At 44.0% G+C, this 22,467-nt stretch overlaps 1 protein-coding gene across 2 annotated transcripts in view; it reads right to left on the bottom strand.

The window, feature by feature from the left end:
• THOC2 (THO complex subunit 2) overlaps positions 1–22,467 on the bottom strand; it is a 108,480-nt gene that overhangs the window by 1,952 nt on the left and 84,061 nt on the right. For both annotated transcript variants that reach the window (XM_074962531.1, XM_074962532.1), the window contains 7 exons: positions 22,347–22,405; positions 20,754–20,789; positions 10,164–10,301; positions 9,725–9,794; positions 9,489–9,646; positions 8,368–8,444; positions 8,208–8,255 (listed from right to left, as the gene is read on the bottom strand). In XM_074962531.1, coding sequence (XP_074818632.1) covers positions 8,228–8,255; positions 8,368–8,444; positions 9,489–9,646; positions 9,725–9,794; positions 10,164–10,301; positions 20,754–20,789; positions 22,347–22,405 — 566 coding nt within the window. In that variant the 3' untranslated portion in view covers positions 8,208–8,227. The remainder of the gene's footprint in view (positions 1–8,207; positions 8,256–8,367; positions 8,445–9,488; positions 9,647–9,724; positions 9,795–10,163; positions 10,302–20,753; positions 20,790–22,346; positions 22,406–22,467) is intronic.

Here is a 22,467-nt window from a genome sequence, read left to right as displayed (position 1 = left end):
TATGTCATGTTGTTTATAGCACAGGTGAATGCACCCAGAAATCCATTTGGACAGCCTCTGCTTGGAAATGGCAGAACCTTTAGATTGTACTGAAGTTGAAATAAGTCTTGATGACTTTCTGAAGGTCTTGGTTCTCTCAAGGTAGAATGTTAATACGCATCTGATATCCAGGGTGTATAATATGGAGTCCCATTTGCTCCCATGGGGTTCGGGGAAGAACGAGGGAAGATGGATTGGTTGGCTCAAGTGGGAAGAGGAAAAAATTAGGTAAAAATTTAGGGTGAGGTCTTAGAGTGACCTTATCTTTGAAGAAGATGGTATAAGGTGGGTGTGCCATGAGGGCTCCTAACTCTCCCACTTGTTGGGTGGACACGATAGCGAATCAGAATGCAACCTTCATCGACAGATGTGTTAGTGAGTATGTTGCTAATGGTTTGAATGGGGCTCCGGTAAGGCAGCGTAATACCAAGTTCAAGCCCCAAAGTCGGGTAGGCACTCATATTTCAGGGTAAACATTTCTAATGCCCAATAGAAATCGTTTAGTGGTAGGATGGGCAAATATAGATATTAGGGATGTAAAATATTAAACCGTTATCCATTAAGTACTAGTCTTACTGTTAATATATTGCAGTTAACATTTAAAACACATTGGTAAAATAGTTTTGTGACATTGTAATACCTAATGTGCACATTAAAAAAGCCACAGCAATACCAGCAAATATGTAGCAATTGGGTTGTGTAACCTCGTGACTAGAGCTTTGATCTGCAGTTCTACAAACCGAAAGTATGGCAGAACATGGAGGAATATATCAGTATTTTCGATTTATGTGGGTTTACATAAGTCTGTTTTTGTTGTTAGTAAACACACTTGATAAAGATAATATATACGTGGGGTTAATTGTGAACTTGTTAATGATTAAATGGTTAACAGATATAATTTTAATAGTTTAAACGGGTACTTTTTAAAACGATATTTACATCCCTAATCAATATCCTGTCTACCTTGGGTTGAAAAGCAGTAATAGCGACGAGGTGTACTCTAAGCAAATTAAGAGATAGACTGGAATTTTTTAGTTCCAGCATGTTTTCTAAAATAATTGGGAAGGGAGCGGTAACAGGTTGGACTTGTTTGTTTTGGCACCAGATGGCAAATCTCTTCCATTTATGCTGGAAAGTATTCCATGTGGTTGTCCTCTTCCTGTTTACCAATATGTCTTTCACCAGTTCCGAGCAGGTTAGTTCATTGTGCTGGAGCCAGGCTCTCAGGTGAAGGCTCTCCAGATTTGGGTGGCAGACCTATCCTGCATCCTATGAGAGAAGATTTGGAAGAGTGCACGGTGCAAGTACCAAGTTTGTCTGGGCCACGTGGGGCCTATCAAGAGGACTTTGGCCTTTTCAGCTCTTATTTTGCGTATTACCGTCGATAGCAAGGGAGAGCTTGAAACATGTATAGGATATGCATGTCCCATTTGAGGAGAAAGGCATCGCCCAAGGAACGGGAGCCCAAACCTGCTCTCGAGCAGAACTGCAGGCATTTGTGATTCTGGGAGGTCACAAAAAGGTCTATGGATGGGTGACCCCAGCATTCAAATATGCTCTGTAGGACCATGTTTAGTTCCCATTCATGGTCCTGGGAGAATTCCCTGCTTGATGTATCTGCTGTGGCATTTTGATGTGCTGGGAGGTACGAGGCTGAGATGCTGACGTGCTGGATACACCAATTCCATAGTTTAATGACTTTGGTGCATAGGCAGTGCGACCTTGCCCCTCCCTGCTGGTTTGTATAAACAGGCAGGCAATGTTGTCTGTCATTACCTGTATAGTCTTGTTCCTGATCAATGGCAGAAAGTGTAAGCACATGTTGCGAACTGCTCAGAGTTCCAGGAGAATTATGTGTAACAGAGTCTCAATGGGAGACAACCTGCCCTGAATTGTGTGATGTTGTAGATGGGCCCCCCAATCTATCAAGGAGGCGTCAGTTGTGAGAATCATTGAAGGTGGAGTCTGTGTGAAAGGGACTCCCATGCACACATTGTTGGGTTGTGTCTACCAGTGTAGCGAGTCTTTGACTTTGAACAGCATTACAAACAGTGTCTGCATTTCTGTGGTACATGGTTCTTAGCCAGCCCTGAAGGCAGCACATGTGAAGACGCATGTGTCGTACCACGAACATGGTTGCTACCATATGGCCTAGTAGTTGGACGTAAGTCCATGCCAATATCTGTAGGCTGTTCAATACGGTGGAGATCAGACTGGCTATCATGAGAAATCTGGTCGGTGGTAGTGACACTTTGGCCTCTAGAGCACCGAGATATGCCCCGATGAAGTCCAGTTTCTGCACAGGTGTTAGTGTTGATTTTCATGTGTTGATTTGTAGTCCCAGCCGCAAGAAGAGAGTGATTGTCATCTGCATAGCGCCTATGGCATCTGCCGAGGTGGGTGCCTTTAACAGGCAATCATCCAGATAGAGAAAAATGGTCACTCCTTGTTTGTGGAGGTATGCTACCACTACCGGGAACACTTTGGAAAACACCCAAGGTGCTGTCGACAGGCCAAATAGCAGAACTTTGTATTGATAATGTTCTGTCCCCAGAGTAAACCTGAGGAACCTCCTGTGCATGGGATGTATGGTTACATGAAAATAGGCGTCTTGAATTGAGGGTCAAAAGCCTGTTCCCCTGTTCCAGTACGGGTATTATTTTTGCTAATGTGACCATCCTGAACCGTTGGACCCTTATGAATTTGTTTTCTGAAGTCTAAGATAGGCCTCCATCCTCCATTCTTTTTCCGGGTTAAGAAGTAGTGGGAGTAAAAACCCTTCCCTTTGTGTTGTGATGGTACGTGTTCCATGGCACCCAGTTGTAATAAGTGGTTTACTTCTCGCTGTAGAAGGTGTTCATGAGAGGGGTCCTGAAGAGGGGAAAGGAAGGGAAGGTGGGATGGAGATGAATGGTATTGTATAGCCTGAATGGATTATCTCCAGAACCCATTTATCCATGGCGATGGATTGCCATGCTAGGTAGAAAGGAGCCAACCCATCTCCAAAACGGTGGATGGGTAGTGATGGTGTCAGTGCTGAAGAATGGGGGAGGTCTTTTGGGTCCTCAACCAAACCCACAAAATTGTTGTTTTGCAGAGGGCTGGAGGGATGTTGATGATTGAGCTGGAGGTTGGCAATGCTTTGGAGGCCTCTGTCTTTCAGTGTCATAGTGCCTCTGTTGTGAGGTTTACAGGACAGACCTTGTGTGCTGAGTGGGGTAATATTTACCCTGTTTTCTTTTTGATGCAGATGTGTATATAAGGGCAGCAGAGCGTCACCCTTGAGTCTTACAGGGTGTGAAGTGACTCATCGGTTTTTGCTGCAAACAGCTTCTGGCCATTGAATGCAAGGTCCTCAACGGTGGATTATACCTTCCTTGGGAAGCTAGACAGGTGAAGCCACAAAGTCCGGCACATAGCTATGGCGGTGGCTGTGGAGCACGCCACTATATCGCCCACATCTAGAGAGGTCTGTAAGGCGGTTCTGGATAGGAGCTGGCCCTTTGAAATTATGGACTTAAATTGGTCTCTTTTGCCCTCCGGTATGATGTCAATAAATTCAGTGACAGGTTTCAGAATAACAGCCGTGTTAGTCTGTATTCACAAAAAGAAAAGGAGTACTTGTGGCACCTTAGAGACTAACCAATTTATTTGAGCATAAGCTTTCGTGAGCTACAGCTCACTTATGCTCAAATAAATTGGTTAGTCTCTAAGGTGCCACAAGTACTCCTTTTCTTTTTGTAAATTCAGTGAGTTTGGAGTAATTTTTGGGGTTGTATTTTGCCATGAGGGCAGCATAATTGGCAATCCAGAGCTGAAGAGTGGCAGATGAATAGGCCTTGTGGCCAAAAAGTCAAACCTTTCCACTCCTTGTCGTATTGAGTGGATCTCAGTTGTTGTTGTCTGCCTCACTGGTTGACAGCATCCACCACTAGTGAATTTGGTGCGGGGTGAGAAAAGAAGAAGTCTAGTTCTTTAGAGGGAACATAGTACTTCTTATCTGCTCTCTTGCAGGTGGGCAGTATTGTAGCTGGGGTCTGCCATGTTTTTGGCCAGTCATTTATGGGAAGTGCAATTTTAGATTAGAAGGATGTATGGAGAATGCCCAGTAGTTTGTGCTGGGACTCTGGGAGCTCCTCTAGAGGAAACTCTATGGTATCAGTGATTCTTTAAAGAGTTCTTGAATGCATTTAAAATCATCCACCGCTGGGGGTGGCGGTGGCATTATGGCCTCGTGCAGGGATGAGAAAGAAATGTTGGTGATGTATCCTGTTCCTGGGTTTCCTCCTGTTCTTCAAATGCTCTCCTCAGGGGGCTCTGAAAGTGCAGCAACTGACAGTGGTGAGGAAGCTCTAAGCCTCTTCTTGTACGGGCTTGGAGTCTAGGGTAGTCTCCTGTACGTCCCCCAGTAGGGCCACTGAGTGGCGAATGGTGTCAGCCCTGTGATAGGTTTAGACTGTACAGGTGGACTCAGTGCTGCAGTAGATTGAACGGGAGAGAAGTGCTGAGATGAGAAGGCAACTTCCTCCTCAGTATCTTCTTCCTCACTAGAGAATGGAGGAGCCAGTGGTGAAGTGGGCTGACGTGGTGCTGTGCGTGCCAGAGAAACATCAGTGGTGGAAAAAGGTGATTCAGGCATCGATGAGACATGAAGGTCCGTCTGATGTAGGAAGAGGTGCAGTGCCGATGGTTTCGGTACGGAGGTGGTCAGTGCCAACAGTGCTCTTGTAGTCGCAGTTGTCGGTGCTGGCCTTGGAGCACTCTGAGTTGTTGGGACAGGAGGTGGCGCCATAACTTCCATGGAGCATATCAGTGCTGCATCTTGAGGCAGCTCTTGTCAGTGCAGTAGCGGAGAAGGTAGGTTTACTTAGGGTCACTGGTTTTCACGGTACTCGTGGTACCAGATGATCCTGGTGCCTTGTAAGTACTCAGCCACAGTATGGTTGGTACTAAGGATGAGGAGTGGGCCACGGAATGCTTCCTTTTTGGCGGCTCCTTGACAGAAGCTGAAGCCCTTTTCCTCATTGCCTTTTGGAAGAGTGAGCCTTCCACTGTGATATGGGTGAAGTTGCTGGGGAAAACTGTCCAAGGGAGGTCTGCAGACCTGGATCAGATGCTGGGTGCAGAGACTTCTCCATTAACAATAGTTTGAGGTGTAGGTTTTGGTCCTTTCTGGTGTGAGCTTCATGTGTCTCCCCTAGGCACCGGACACACAGAGTGTCCATCTGAAACAGGATCACCTCTCAGCAGGAAAGGCAGTACTTGAAGACCAGTGAATTGGGCATGGCTCAAGTTACAGTGGTTCAACCCTAACGATGAACTCTATCTAAGTTAAGGGGTATTAAAACCTGGAGTAAAGCGGGAAAGGAAAAACAAAATTAAAGAAAATAAATGGGGAGAAAGGGATATGTAAACCTAACGAGGGTACTAAAGACCTATTCTAAACTCTAAGTTTAGCTATCAGTCTTAACACTGCTGGGAACTCCATGTCAGACTGAGGATGGTTGAGAAGGAATTGCGGGGGAGGAGGTGTCTTGTCGTGCAGTGCCAGGTGCAAGATGGGGAGCACGCACACGTGGCCCAGACAAGCACTGCTCCTGAAATTCTCCGATCAAAGGCACAAGGATGCACCAACACCTGAAATGGAGCACCCACAGGGACACTCCTCGAAGAACTGACATTTACTGAAGTGCTTGTTTCTTAAACTATGCTAGATAAATTGTATTTTTATGATCATACTTCATTTGAATATATTTCAATTCTCCATTTATGAAAGCACACATACATGAACTTCTGGTCACATGTAGTTTGGTATTCTAATAGAAGATAAGCTACACAAGGTTAGCCCCAAAAGAACTCTATCCGAGGCTCAGAACTCAGCCTGCTCAAGCGCACTCCCTTAAGAAAACATTTAAGCAAATCAGTAAGCTTGAGACCATTTCCGAAAGGTCAGCAGACGCTGGCTCTGTTGAATGAACAAGGGAAGTAAATTCCATAAATGAGGGACCTTCAGAGAACACAGCTCCCAGCTGTTCAAATATAGTTTAGTGCCTTGGTTAAACTCAGAATGACATATAAGGAGAAAAGTGTCCCCAAAAGAGCTAGGACCCTGACTCCTGGCATCATCTCCTTCCTCCTAGACCCCACCAAAGGGCACCAGTGTGATTTTCATTATGCAGGAACTCCCTTCAGATACCTGCTTTTGGCTTTAGTGGCTGGGCAAGCAACATCACCAGGACAAACTGTCAAAGCCCTTCTAAAATCCGAGCCAACTCAACTTCCCTAATTGCTACAGCCCTGCAAATACATGGATATCTCCTTTACATTCACAGACCATTTCTGCAGATCGGATGTGAATACAAATGTTGTATCTGCACAAGGCTCTACTAATTGCTTTTTGGAGTAATAGTCTCAGTGAAGAAGATGCCTTCTGAAGGCATTTCTGGATGGTCAGGTGACTTCACAAAGTAAGTCCCCTTCCCCTGCCATATCTGTGGAGCAGAAAAGAGAAAGCAGCTCTCCTGCACCTCTTTATCTCTGAGTCCAGGGCAAAAGGTCTCTGCCACCCTCCCCCCAGCGCCAGTGTTATCTCCAGGTTACTCTGTCAGAGACACCACAGCATAGGTGCTGCTGTAATTTTCCTGTGGAGGACACTTCAAAATATCTTCTTAGCAGGGGTCATGTGACAGTACAAACTGCTTTGCTTGACCCTTAAGTTACTGATACATATTCTGACCTTTATCTCCATCTTCGTTTGTCATATAACATACTGAATGGTGTTTTAAGTACTGCCACCCTGATTTTTTGCTCATGGTGAAAGCTTACTACTATATTTTGATGGCATAAAGGGGAGGTAGAGAGGCTGAAGACCTCACCAAGGTGGCAGTACATTTTAGAACCATGTTCACTATAGCTGAGCAATTAACTCTAAAACTTCAATGAATGTTTAATTGAATAAAAATTTGAGTTTGCTTCAGCTGCATTCTTCCTTATGTTTGCTTTCTGCAAATATGCAGAAAATCAGTCTACAGACCAATAATTTTCCACAGAAACAATTCATCAAGTAATTTTGAATGGAGAACAAATATAAGAAAATTATAAACTGCTCACAGGCAACTGGTAAACAGAGAGGCTACATTCTTTGAATAAATTATTTGCTATGGTTTCATCAGTCAACTCTAATATTTACCAGCCATAATTACACATACTTTACAGAATGTAAAATTGTCCATTGTCCTCTGAAGAGAGGTTGGCTGTGACACGTGGCTTCTGAGACTAGGTGGATGGGTGAATTATTTTGAAATCTAGAAGGGCACCACTTCCCTGCTCTCCACAAAATGAACAGTGTTCTGAGACTCCTAAAATACCTGAACACAGAACTGCTTGCTAAAGACTCATTTTTATCTTTCAAATCTGAATTTGTCAGCTTTTCTTGGTATAAGTAAATTATTTACCAATATTTTAATGAATCTGTATATGTGACAATGTCTAAACAGCCCTGGAAGAGGATTTTAGAAAACTTGATTAAAATTTTTCAGATGTTTTTGGCACATCTCTCTTGAGTCACACCCACATTCAAGTTGGAATTTAAACACAAATATGTTGAAGTTGATCTTGTTTGGACTTGTCTCTCAAGAACTATATGTAAGCTTTCACTTATTGTCCAATCTTATTTGAAGAGGCCAAAGACTACACAGGCATAATGAACTATCTTAATATGAAGAAAAAGCAGAGTATGAGATCACAGGCTTACAGATAATTAAATGTATCCTATGTGCTGCTTTACATTTCAAAAATAACTTGGTAGCAAAAGATTATCAAGCAGAAAGTGGATTATCAAGGGCTGTCAACATTATAGCCGCCTTGTTCCCAGCTGCCCAGAATCTCCACATCATGTGTTGCAGTCCCCCTCTAACACCCCTCTCTTGCCCCCCAACTCAGCCCTTATGTCAAGGCTTCTGAGCGAGTCCTCTTAGAGCAGCCTAGGGCTGTCTTCCTTATTTTATGTGCTGGGGAATTTTTTTTTTTTTTTTTTGATCCCCTTCTACGCCACTCTGGCCCTTTAACCCACCTTAGAGGGGTCACGGCAGAGATGCAAATTTTACCCATAGACTTTAACAGGTATCTTCAATACTTTGGTAAAGGGAAAACATGAAAACAATTCTTACCTTGATTGGAACAGTCTTCATTATCTGTGCTTGTCTGAAGATTTATGAGTAAATTAAGCATTAAAGAAAAATGCTTTTTTAATTCCTTAAGAACACAGAGTTATGTTACTTCACTGTTTATGCTACTTAAAATTCCAGTGATCAAAAGTTAAAAGGATATTGTTTCTTTTCTTCTTTCCCTCCAGCACTGTCCCGTTTTTCCTTTTTTTCTGTTTTTTCTTTATCATGTCTAGACTCCTGTGCAAAATTTGTATATGGAAAATAAAGCAAAATATGTTTGAGTGTACAAAGAATTTCATAATAAAGTATGATAGCCCAAAATCATCAGAGCCAATTAAGGTTTATATTTCTAAAAATGAGGATTTCACTGGGATGCTACTAAATATTGAAAGGCACTGTCATATACATACCACCATTCAAAAAAAACCCTATAGGCCCTGGCCACTTTCATCCTGAATACTGTAATATTTGTGTACTTATAAATGCCTCTTCCAATTATCAATTTAACGATATATTACATTACTGTAAACAATTTTTTCTCAAAAACTCCAGTAAAACTCCATATGCATAGTTGAAGACGGATCTACTGTAGTCACTACCATTTTAAAAATGTCTTCAAAAGAAGACTATACTAAATGGGTGCTGTGGTGTCTTCTTAGATATGGCTGCACTGAGACTTGCAGTTAAAAGCATAAGTAGAGTCAGTCTGGTTCACACTCTAATGACTGAATATAGTCTTCAAATTTAACACATTTCCTTTCCAAGGGCCAAATGAGTTTTCCCATGTAGATTTCTTGATCAAATATAAGCTAACTGTAGCAAAAATCAATATTTAAGTAAGGCCCCATTTCAGAATTTTTTTCTGAAAGTAATTTTTTTTTTTTGGACTGAAAAAGAAAAAAACTTAATTCCTAAAACCAAAGTATAGAAAACGCTGTTTTTAGATTTTAGCCCCCAATCTAGGCTATAAACTCACACCATAGCATTCAAAAATAAGTATTATCTGGCACAAAAAGTTTCCTCCATCATTGCTGCTAACATGAAAGGTGTTCCCTCATGAATTATCCAGTCAGAGTTGACTACTGAGTGTAAAGTTGCGGCTACACGGCCAAAAGTTCCAGATGTATTTTCCTCTACCATTTGCAATATCTGTGTCTAATCTAGCCCATACACAAGGGCATTCAAAAGCTGAAAAATAACTCCAAAGCATTACCTGGAACAAAATGTTTCAATTAAAAGGTTTAGAGGTAATAGACAAATGAGAAAATTTATTCATTTTACCTTTTTGCTACCAGAGGAACTTTTCTCCATCTTTTCAGTTTTGACCGAATCACCTTTTTCTTTGCCTGAAGATTTTGATTTATTCTTCTCCTTTTCCTTCTCGTTTGAACGAGGGGAATCAGATGGACTTTCACTTTTACTATGTTTTGAAGAACCAGCTGGAAAAAAACCCCGTAACACAATTCATAATAATGACTGGACACTTCAAGCACAGAAAAATGAAATAAAACACATACTTGTTCCATTTTCCTCTTTACGCCTTTTGGTTGAGTCCTGTGGCACCTCCCGGTCACTATTTGAATGATCCTAAAGCCAAATACAATTATATAATGTTAGCAGATTAACAGATGCTGATTTCTAAAACAGCATCCTAATTAGAATACTGTACAAATACCATATTTTTCAAGTGTTGAAAGGCAGTTGCATGATTAAAGCTTGTTTAAAGTTTCTGAACTTAACTCTCTTGACATGGAAGATTAAAATGCAGTTTAGAACCTATTAATGTCAAGTACTGACCTTTTAAGAATTAATAGGGCAAATGAAGAATAAACCCTGCAGCAGGTCACTTCTGTCTATAAAGGCTACCACAACAATTGTAATTATTATTACTTAGAGTCATAGAATGAGTCAAGCATGCACCAACTTTCTAAGCTATTCCATAAAAATGTCACAAACCCTTTTTCGCTCTTTCCTATCCTTTTCATCTTTCTTCTCTCTCTCTCTGGATCTTTCCCTGGACTTGTCCAAATCTTTCTTCTCCACTTCTCTCTCCTTACTCTTGGACAGTGCAGGAGCAGTATGGTTAATGTAGTGCTGTTAAATTAAGGCAATATTACTGAGGATTAATAGGTCTTCCTAAATGTGGACATGAAAAAAAATCATATTGTTTACTGCAACATATCTATCTCAGAGAATAAAAACTAAACATTATTACTTTCCAGCCAAGCAAAAGGTTAAAGGCACCTCTATTGTCCATCTGTGGAAAAAAAATGTAGCATAATACTCAAAAACTCTTTAAAAAAAGCATCTTATACAAAGCTGAAAATTCAAGATCTATTTGCATAAAGAATCAGCACTAGCTTGAACAGAAGATACACTTAAGGTAAATGTTGTACTAAATACACCTTAAGTTGTTTACCAGTAACGCTTAATATACTCAACACAAACCAGGTAGCAATATTGTTGATTCTGCCAGTGAAAATGCTTGGACTTACTACAGTATACTTAGCATATGGAAATCCTGACTTTCAGTACCACAGAGGTAATGCAGAACTAACTTCATTTGCCCAATTATGGATCACTCTCAAAACTGGTTTAAATGATACATCTTTTTGATAGTAGCATCCCAACACATTTCCAGCATACAGAAGAATAATTTACAAATGACACAGGGCTGATTTAACGGGATCTGGTTTTTAAAACATGTTATTACTTTTTGTTAAACAGTAATCTTAAACCACAAAGTGTTTAAGTCATACATTTTTGGAAGATACTCAGAACACTGAATGAGGTTCTCCAACTGCAATACTGTAAACAATCAAAGAAACATGAGTATGGAGGCAACTCAACTGGGCCACAAATCCTCAAACTGCTGGCTACTGGAGAGAAGAATTCTTCATGTTTGTTTTGCAAATTTCCCAGCATATAATTACATTAATTCTATTTTTAAGCAATTTCAATATTCTTTGTTCAGAGCATTAGCGACAGATGTGATTGTTTTGGAGAGGGACGTGGGAAGAAAAAACAAGCACCATCATGGAATGAGTAAAAACCCCAACAAAATTAATTTATTTCCTTTGCTTTATTTCCAGGTTTCAGCAAGTATAATTTTTAAACATACTTCACTCCCTGGTTGTTGATATCCATGAAGTGCAGACTGTTCAGCTCCCTCCCCCCAGTGCACAATTCCTGCTCCAACAAGATGCCATAGTAGGCACTCTCCTGGGGATATCACAACTACCACAGATCAGCACTAGGGAACATGGAGTCTGCTCGATGATGGAAGTTGCAGATCTTCTATTCCAGACTCTTCCCACTTGCCCCACTCCCTCATATTTAGCTGTCAGTTAAGATTTTCTTAGAATTAATCATTCTACTCAACAGTATATAAAAAAGAATACTGAAAGCCTTAGTCAATTGCTGGTCATTTAAGATGAGGTTTTCAAAAGCACTAAAAGGATTGAAGCACTCAATTCCCAGTAACTTTCAATGATAGTTGACAGGTTTCAGAGTAACAGCCGTGTTAGTCTGTATTCGCAAAAAGAAAAGGAGTACTTGTGGCACCTTAGAGACTAACCAATTTATTTGAGCATAAGCTTTCGTGAGCTACAGCTCACTTCATCGGATGCATACTGTGGAAAGTACAGAAGACCTTTTTATACACACAAACCATGAAAAAATGGGTGTTTACCACTACAAAAGGTTTTCTCTCCCCCCACCCCACTCTCCTGCTGGTAATAGCTTATCTAAAGTGATCACTCTCCTTACAATGTGTATGATAATCAAGGTGGGCCATTTCCAGCACAAATCCAGGTTTTCTCATACACATTGTAAGGAGAGTGATCACTTAAAGCTATTACCAGCAGGAGAGTGGGGTGGAGGGAGAGAAAACCTTTTGTAGTGGTAAACACCCATTTTTTCATGGTTTGTGTGTATAAAAAGATCTGCTGTACTTTCCACAGTATGCATCCGATGAAGTGAGCTGTAGCTCACGAAAGCTTATGCTCAAATAAATTGGTTAGTCTCTAAGGTGCCACAAGTACTCCTTTTCTTTTTGCGAATGACAGTTGAGTACTTCAGTCTTTGAAATGTGCACCTTTTATTTTTAGGGACATGCATCATGGAAAGAAGAGGGTTTGACTTCCTTACTCTATAGACAGAGTCCATAGTCCAGTGCTACTTTATGAGGGTTGTGATTTTACTGGCAGAACACATGCCGGTTCATTCAGTCAGAGAAAGAAGGAGCAACTGGAAGGGAGGGTGGGAGGTGGAAACTAGAACTCAGAAGAAAAGCTCTTCATGAACAGTAATGCCAGGAAAAACTGTGTTAGTACAGCACCTAGCTCAGTGGGGTCCTGGTTCATAACTGGGGCTCCTAAGTGCTACAATAATACAAATAAATAAATAAATAAAATAGACAAACAAACATATGTTATAGCCCAATACATAAGGACATTCAGCAGCCAACACTAAAACTGAGCTGTTTATTTTGAATTAAAACAATATAAGCAATTTGCAGATTATTTAACATATGTTTAATTCAGCTATTTGTCTTAATCATATGCACCAAATGCATTGGCATATACAAATTATTTAATTGTACTTCTGAAATTAGTTTAGGAAAAACTGTCTTAACGAATACATTTTTTTCCAATATAACACCCCACCACCACAACACATCCCAGTTGTTAACAGATGTGAGTGGGAGAGAAATGACTTGGATTTCTGAAATCAGAAAGGCAATGCTTTCAAAAGAAGTTAACAATCCCAAATATTTAAAATGACATATGTTACATAGAGGTGACAACTGTGTAAACAGTAAAACTATGAGAATTTGGGACATTAAGGAGTTGAGGCTCCTGCTCCTGCCTCCCTTTCTAAATGTTCCTATGTATGCTGTACACTTAGCATTGGAATCACTTAGATAAACCCAGTAGATTAGCAACTAGCAGTTGCAGAATTACTGCTGCTGTTTGAAAATTATATAAAAAGAATTCTTGTAAAGACTCATTTAAGCAATCTGAGCTAAAAGGTACAATAATACCTGATGTACACTTTGCAGTAAGCAACAATTCTCTCATGCATTTTTAAACTTGTTTCTTTGTAAATGATAAAGCATAATGACAGATGAAAATCTATAAATTAATTGGGAAATGTTCAAAGTTGCTTAATTTGATACAATCAACATTTGTGCTAATAAATACCACTGTTATGATTATTGGAAAGCATTTTATTTATTAACACAAGATCTCAATAGTCCGTTTTAACAGACATACCTACTCCCCACCCCACACACAGTAAAAGACAGTTACCTTTTCTGTAACTGGTGTTCTTCGAGATGTGTTGCTCATGTCTATTCCACAACAGGTGTGCGTTCTTGCCACATGCACCAGTGCTGGAAGCTTTTCCCCCTAGCTGTACCCGTAGGGGGGAAGCGCCCCACGCGACCGCTGGAGCAGCGCCTGCCTGGAGCGGTATAAAGGGCGCTGCACTCCCCCCACCCTCAGTTCCTTCTTGCCAGACAACTCCGACAGAGGAGAAGGAGGGTGGGATGTGGAACAGACATGAGCAACACATCTCGAAGAACACCAGTTACGGAAAAGGTAACGGTCTTTTCTTCAAGTGATTGCTCATGTGTATTCCACAATAGGTGATTCCAAGCTATATCTGTTGGAGGTGGGTAGGAGTTCACAAGTTCCCAGGACGGAGGACAGCCCTGCCGAACGCAGCGTCATCCCTGGTTTGGGAGACGATCGCATAGCGTGAGGTGAATGTGTGAACCGAAGACCACGTGGCGGCCCTACAAATGTCCTGGATGGGGATGTGGGTCACAAAGGCAGCCGACGAGGCGGCAGCTGATGAGGCCTGCACCCGAGTCGAGTGTGCCCTCACAATGGGTGGCAGGGGGACACCCGCCAGGTGATAACAGGAACGGATGCACGAAATGATCCAATTGGAAAGCTGCTGAGTGGAAATCGGCTGGCCCCTCGCACGCTCAGCCGAGGTGATGAACAGTTGCGAGGACTTTCTGAACGGCTTGGTCTGCTCGAGGTAGAAAGCCAGAGTCCACTGCACATCGAACGTGTGGAGATGGCGCTCCTCACTGGACGCACGAGGCTTGGGGCAGAGGACCGGTAGAAAAATACCCTGACCCATGTGGTAGGTAGAAACCACCTTTGGAAGGAAAACGGGGTGTGGGCAGAGCTGGACCTTGTCCTTATGAAAGACCGTGTATGGTGGCTCGGAGGTCAGGGCCATGAGCTCCAAGACTCACCCGGCAGACATGACTGCAATCAGGAAGGCCACCTTCCATGAGAGGTGAAACCAGGAGCACGTGGCCAGTGATTCAAACGGGGGCCCTATGAGACGAGCCAACACCAGGTTTAGGTCACACTGCGGGACTGGGGGTCCGGAATACAGCAGAAGACGGTCCAAACCCTTAAGGAACCGGCCAGTCATAGCATGGGAAAATGCCGTGTGCCCTTGCACCGGTGGATGGAAGGCCGATATGGCTGGCAGGTGCACCTTGAATGACAAGAGCGCCAGGCCCTGGGCCCTCAGATGGAGGAGGTAATCAAGGATAAGCTGGATCGGGGCGGCCACCAGGGAGACATCCCAGTCCACCGCCCACCTAGAAAACCGGGACCACTTCACCAAATAAGTGCAGCGAGTGGAGGGCCGTCTACTTTCGAGGAGGACGTGCTGAACCTGTTCTGAGCACGTCCTTTCCTCTCCACCTAACCACTGAGTAGCCACGCCGTGAGGTGAAGCGCCACTAGGCTGGGATGGAGGAGGTGGTCCTGGTCCTGAGAGAGGAGGTCTGGGCAGAGCGGCAATGGCCACAGCGAAGCTACCGCCAGGCAGTTGAGGGTCCCATACCAATGCTGCCTGGGCCACGCCGGGGCAATCAGGAGGACCCGGGCCTTGTCCGTCTATCTTCTCCAGGACCCTGCTGAATAGAGGGAACGGGGGAAAGGCGTAGAGAAGCTGGCCTGACCAGGACAGGAGAAAGCCATCAGCGATAGCGTCCCTCCCCAGGCCCCCCCTGGAGCAGAAGCGGGGGCATTGCCAGTTGTGCCGAGTCATGGATAGGTCCACCTGGGGAGTTCCCCACCTTCGGAAGAGCTGGTGGGCCACTTCCGGGTGGAGGGACCACTTGTGTTGCGAGGAGAAGTCCCTGCTCAAGCGACCTGCCCTCTCGTTCCAGGTGCCCAGTAGGTGGAAGGCCTTCAGGTGGATGTCGTCGGCTATACAGAAGTCCCACAGTCTGAGGGCTTCGTGGCAGAGGATCAGGCCCCGTCTTGCCTGTTGATATAGATCATTGAGGCTGTGTTGTCCGTGAGGACCCTGACTATCCTGCCCTCCAGGTGCGAGCGGAAGGCCATACACACCAGCCGCACCGCCCTGAGCTACTTGACATTTACATGTAGGGTCAGGTCTTGAGCCAACCACAGGCCTTGGGTCTGAAAGTTCCCCACATGGGCCCCCCAACCCAGGTCAGACGTGTCGGACACCAGCTCCAACGACAGGGCCCTGTCCCTGAACGGGACCCCTTGGAGCATGTTGTTTGGGGCAGACCACCACCATAGGGAGGTGATCACAGAGTCCAGCACAGTGAGGATCTTGTCCATTCTGTCCGTGGCCTGGGAGAATTTCGAGGCCAACCAGAACTGGAGGGGCCTCATCCTGAGTCTGGCGTGACGGACTACGTACGTGCATGCTGACACGTGACTTAAGAGTTGCAGGCAAACCCAGGCTGTTTTCACTGGAAACCTTGTGACCGAGTTGATGAGACCTTTCAGGGTCTTGAATCTGTCTGGCAGGAGAGAGGCCCTGGCCGACACTGCGTCCAGGAGCACCTCGATAAACTCTATGCGTTGGACTGGGACTAAAGTGGACTTGGTGTTGTTTACCAACAGGCCCAAGGCAGTGCACGTGGACAGGAGGAGCATATTGTGATCCCTCACCTGCGACCGAGAGGTGCCCTTGATAAGCCAATTGTCCAGATAGGGAAATATCTGGACCCCCCGCCATCTGAGGTAGGCCAATACCACTGACATGCATTTTGTAAATACCCTGGGGGCAGTGGACAGACCAAACGGGAGGACCGTGAACTGGTAATGATTCTGTCCCACCATGAAACGGAGGACGCGCCTGTGCCCCTCGAATTTGTGGATGTGGAAGTATGCATCCCGTAGATCAAGGGCAGAGTACCAGTCCCTGGGATCCAAGGAGGGGATGATGGAGGCCAGGGAGACCATGCAGAACTTGAGTTTCACCATGTACTGGTTCAGACCTCGCAGGTCCAGGATGGGCCTGAGCCCCCGCTTTTGCCTTCGGGATAAGGGAATAATGGGAGTAATACCCCTTGCCCATGAACTCCTCAGGCACCACCTCTATCACTCCTAGTCCAAGGAGTCGCCCCACCTCCTGCTCGAGCAGAGCTTCGTGCGACGGGTCCCCCAAGAGGGACAAGGGTGGGGAGTAAGTAAACTGGAGGGTGTAAGCCAGGGAGATGGTGTTGAGGACCCATCGGTCCGAGGTTAGCCATGACCACTCCGGGAGGAAAGCACACAACCGGTTGGAGAAGGGTAGCTTTATTGGCCCATCAAAGGACGGCTACGAATGGACACTGGGCTGGCATAACATCTGCTGCTGTCTCTGGACTGGGAGGAGCAGCGGTGCTGGGATCTACGACGGCCATGGGACCGCAATCTCGACTTGGAGGATTGGTACCGACGGTAACATCTGCTCCACAAACAGCCTCAACGGGCGGATCCGCAACAGCAATCGACGCCCAGGGCTGCGATGTCTTGGCAGAGACTTGGAGTGGGAGTCCGAGCGGGATCAGCGACGACGACCGTGCCGTGACCGACTGTAGTACCCTCTCAGAGACGAGGACCATTGGCGACGCCCGCCACAGTCCTGTCAATATTCGCTCCTTGAGGACGAGCGGTGCCGAGAGCCCCGGCCAGATGGAACCCAGCCAGCCAGTCTGGTGGGCGTCGAGAGAGATCCACATGGACTCTGCCCTAAGTGGTTGCTGGGCGGTGAACTGCGTTGGGAATGTTCCCTTGACTGAGACCGGTACAGGGCTGGAGGCGACTGCGGAGATCCCAGCGGCAGCTTGCCTCTGGAGCGTGGGGCCAACATCGGCGGCACTCCAGGCACCGGTATGGACATATCATCCTAGGCTGCCTGGAGGGTTTCAGGTGTGGATGGCATCCAGACATCCGGAGAGGCCGAAGGGGCTGGTGGGGATCAAGGACTGCCTGACATGGGCCTAGCCTCTGTCCCAGACTTCCCTTGGTGCCGCTGCAAAGAGGGAGACTTTGTGGACGGGGAGCGGTGCCAACTGGTCGATGGCACTGGAGGGTTGCCACATACTGATGCCATGGTGCCAGGTACCAGTTCAGAGTGGCGTGCCGGAGTCGGGGTCAGCACCGACTCCATCAGGATGGCCTGGAGCCTAATGTCCCTTTCTCTTTTGGTCTGAGGCTTAAATGACTTGCAAATCTTGCACCTTTCGCTGATATGGGTTTCTCCCAAACAGCGCAAACAGTCTGCATGCGGGTTACTTCTTGGCATAGAACACCTACAAGAGCCGCACAACTTAAACCCCAGGGCGCGGGGCATGCCCCAGCCCAGGCTCACTGACTGACTAAACAGTTAACTAACTACAGGTACTAACACACTGAACAAACTAACAGTTCTGGGGACGAGCTACAGCAAAATCAGGAAGGCTAAATCACACCTGGAGTTGCAGCTAGCGAGGGATGTTAAGAGTAACAAGAAGAGTTTCTTCAGGTATGTTGGCAACAAGAAGAAAGCCAAGGAAAGTGTGGGCCCCTTACTGAATGAGGGAGGCAACCTAGTGACAGAGGAAGTGGAAAAAGCTAATGTACTCAATGCTTTTTTTGCCTCTGTCTTCACAAACAAGGTCAGCTCCCAGACTACTGCACTGGGCAGCACAGCATGGGGAGGAGGTGGCCAGCCCTCTGTGAAGGAAGAAGTGGTTTGGGACTATTTAGAAAAACTGGATGTGCACAAGTCCATGGGGCCAGATGCGTCGCATCCGAGAGTGCTAAAGGAATTGGCGGATGTGATTGCAGAGCCATTGGCCATTATCTTTGAAAACTCATTGCAATCGGGGGAAGTCCCGGAAGACTGGAAAAAGGCTAATGTAGTGCCAATCTTTAAAAAAGGGAAGGAGGAGGATCCTGGGAACTACAGGCCGGTCAGCCTCACCTCAGTCCCCGGAAAAATCATGGAGCATGTCCTCAAGGAATCAATTCTGAAGCACTTAGACGAGAGGAAAGTGATCAGGAACAGTCAGCATGGATTCACCAAGGGAAAGTCATGCCTGACTAATCTAATTGCCTTCTATGATGAGATAACTGGTTCTGTGGATGAAGGGAAAGCAGTGGACATGTTATTCCTCGACTTCAGCAAAGCTTTTGACACGGTCTCCCACAGTATTCTTGTCAGCAAGTGAAAGAAGTATGGGCTGGATGGATGCACTACAAGGTGGGTAGAAAGTTGGCTAGATTGTCGGGCTCAACGGGTAGTGATCAATGGCTCCATGTCTAGTTGGCAGCCGGTATCTAGCAGAGTGCCCCAAGGGTTGGTCCTGGGGCCGGTTTTGTTCAGTATCTTCATTAATGATCTGGAGAATGGTGTGGATTGCACCCTCAGCAAGTTTGCGGATGACACTAAACTGGGAGGAGTGGTAGATACGCTGGAGAGTAGGGATAGGATACAGAGGGACCTAGACAAATTGGAGGATTGGGCCAAAAGAAATCTGATGAGGTTCAACAAGGACAAGTGCAGAGTCCTGCACTTAGGACGGAAGAATCCAATGCACCGCTACAGACTAGGGACTGAATGGCTAGGCAGCAGTTCTGCAGAGAAGGACCTGGGGGTGACAGTGGACGAGAGGCTGGATATGAGTCAACAGTGTGCCCTTGTTGCCAAGAAGGCCAATGGCATTTTGGGCTGTATAAGTAGGGGCACTGCCAGCAGATCAAGGGACGTGATCGTTCCCCTCTATTCGACATTGGTGAGGCCTCATCTGGAGTACTGTGTCCAATTTTGGGCCCCGCACTACAAGAAGGATGTGGAGAAATTGGAGAGAGTCCAGCGAAGGGCAACAAAAATGATTAGGGGTCTGGAACACATGAGTTATGAGGAGAGGCTGAAGGAACTGGTATTATTTAGTCTACGGAAGAGAAGAATGAGGGGGGATTTGATAGCTGCTTTTAACTACCTGAAAGATGGCTCCAAAGAGGATGGATCTAGACTATTCTCAGTGATAGCAGATGACAGGACAAGGAGTAATGGTCTCAAGTTGCAGCGAGGGAGATTTAGGTTGGATATTAGGAAAAACTTTTTCACTAGGAGAGTGGTGAAACACTGGAATGCGTTACCTAGGGAGGTGGTGGAATCCCCTTCCTTAGAAGTTTTTAAGGTCAGGCTTGACAAAGCCCTGGCTGGGATGATTTAGTTGGGATTGGTCCTGCTCTGGGCAGGGGGTTGGACTAGATGACCTCCAGAGGTCCCTTCCAACTCTGATATTCTATGATTCTATGATTCAAAGCTGGAGCAGAGCACTTCCGAAGCACCTTCACTGGCGGCAAGAAGGAACTAAGGATGGGGAGGAGGGTGCAGCTCCCCTTATACTGTGCCAGGCAGGCGCCACGCCACAGGCTGTGGGGGGGGGGGGGGCGCTCCCCCTGTACAGGTACTGCTAGGGAAAAAACTTCTAGCACCGGTGCACGTGGCGAGCACGCACACCTGTTGTGGAATACACATGAGCAATCACTCGAAGAACACAGATCCACAAAAAAGGATAAGAAATTATTCTAGTACATTACCAAGTTCAAGTTTCTATGGTGCTCAATACTGTAACAGCTAAGTATTTCGGTAAATATGTTTAAAATCTACATTAATGCTTGTTTTATGGCCTTTTCCCAAAATATCAGAATGTACTATGCTTCAAACATCTTTTTAATGTATTTATTTTAGAGCACAATTCTACAATATTTTTAATTTGAATTACATTTATGAAAAAAAGCAAGCATACCAATAGGAAAACTTAGTTGTTAGCTCTGGAATCACACTGATGGTGATATTGATGGAGATTTACCAAGACACAAATGAGTGGGGGCTACTTTAGAAGCATGAATACTGCCATAGTTTTGTTGTTTTCTTTATGCAAAGTAAAGTTGCAGTAATAGCTATGAAATATGAAAAAAACATGTCTGAGGAGGATCAAGGAAAATTAAGTGATCACTCTATAAGGTACTATCAACATAACAGACCAATGCTGATTGCACACTGTGCCAACTGTAGTTTATTCTATAGATCAAAATCTAAAGGCACATGTGTAAAGCACATTTATGCAGTGGTTGAAAAATCTGTTTTTATGCTAGCACATACAGTAATGCACCCTTCAATTTCTCAGGTAATGTATAACATCCACACAAGATTAAAATTTCTCCACATAAAATACAAATGTAATCTTGGTGACAAATAAAAGATTCAAACCTTTGCTGAAGAGTCCTTGAGTTCGCTGAGGCTGTCCTGTAGAAAATGAATGGAGATGACACGTAAACTGGCATAATTTCCAGAAACCAGAGGAACTTTGGGAAGCAGGCTGTACCTTGAAACAAAAAACAACTACTCCTTCCAGAATAAATCTGATGTTAATATTTTATATTGAACAAAGCTAAAGCTAGAAAACAAAATTTACATCTCTTTCTAAACTAAATTATATCAGCAATATGATTCTTTAAACTACAAAAGTAAATTTGTTCCTATTAAATTTGTCATAAAAATATTTAAAAACCTCCCCTCCGCCCACAAAGATTTCTACAATATTTAAAGAAAAATATTCTTTAAATGAGTGAGCCACAGATGAAGAAAGATTTTAAAAATATATTAAATGCATATATTCCATGAATAAAAATATATTAAATGCATCTTCTCCACTTATAGTTAAATGTGGTAGAAGTCCCCTAAAACAACTTTAGGTTTCATTTTGCAAAAAACAGAGAAAAAAAATATTAAAAAAATATACTTGATGTTACAATTAAGTCCTTATCCTTTCCTGGTTTCTCAAAACTGATTATATGCACTTTTTAGTCTTATTTCTGCAAAATTAATTATTATTCTTTAAGTAACTCTTATACAAAAAAGATGCATTCTTTGAAAAAAGAAAACAAAACATTGGATTTTTAAGTTGGTAAGATGGTGAAGTTTTAAACACCCCACATAATCCATCACAGTGCTCTTGATGAAGTATTAGTAACTTACAGTTTTAAAGGTTCAACGTACTGCAAATTCAAAGATTCCATGAATTTAGATGGTTTAGAAATAAAATTAAATATGGAGCAAGGAATGGCTACCCTGAGTCTTCAAGTAGGCTACACCCACGGTATTGTGCTGCGCTTGAATGCTTGGGGTTTCTCTTTGCTGGGTGGTAGGCTTGGTTGCCACATCTGGTTTTATCGTAACGCAGGGCTCAACATGGTGGGAACCCATTGGAATATAAACAAACCTCGAAGGGAAGGTGCAACAGAAGCTGCATGCTCACTGAATATACACAACTACAGGAGAACTGATCACCAAGGAGACTTTAAAATGGAACTCCTTTCAAGACTCCTCCTTGGAAGGCACACATCGGTATGATGCTCATCAAGAAGCCTGATGAATTCAGAGGTATCCGTATATCCCGTAACATCCAGAAAATCTTCAGTGCTATATATTCTTCAATATTAGTGCAGAAAAATATGCTCCATTCTGCTGCAAAGAATCATTTGCTTGTAGCTACCATTGCATTCCAAAAAAAACTGACTGCTTAAAACAATGAGGCACTTCTGTGTAAAAATTTTCTTGCATTTTTCAAACACTATTTACAAAATTTGTGCTAGGTCCTTGAAGCTTTATTTTTTCTAATTAAAAATATTTAATAGAAAAAAAAGAGTCCACCAATAAAGAAAAGGAATGCATTTTCTAATGCAAGATAAAACCTCCAGTGGTTCCAGTATATACTTGGCACAAAACTTGAAGGAAGTCGGACACTGGCATTCCAAACTTGTGAGCCTAACATGGGCGCTGCCTTCCTCAGGCTATACTAACCTTTACTGTTGAGGAATGTGATGGAGAAGAATGGGTATCAACTTTGCGACGTTTTTGTTCTAAAAAAAAAAAAAAAAAAAAAAAAAAGGAAGAAATAAATAAATAAGAAGCAGTAAGCATT

Source organism: Natator depressus, chromosome 9 (assembly GCF_965152275.1).
Source record: "Natator depressus isolate rNatDep1 chromosome 9, rNatDep2.hap1, whole genome shotgun sequence".
In the NCBI taxonomy this organism is placed as follows: domain Eukaryota; kingdom Metazoa; phylum Chordata; order Testudines; family Cheloniidae; genus Natator; species Natator depressus.
Note: the sequence above shows the minus strand (reverse complement) of the source record. Positions and strands in the feature narration are given on the sequence as shown.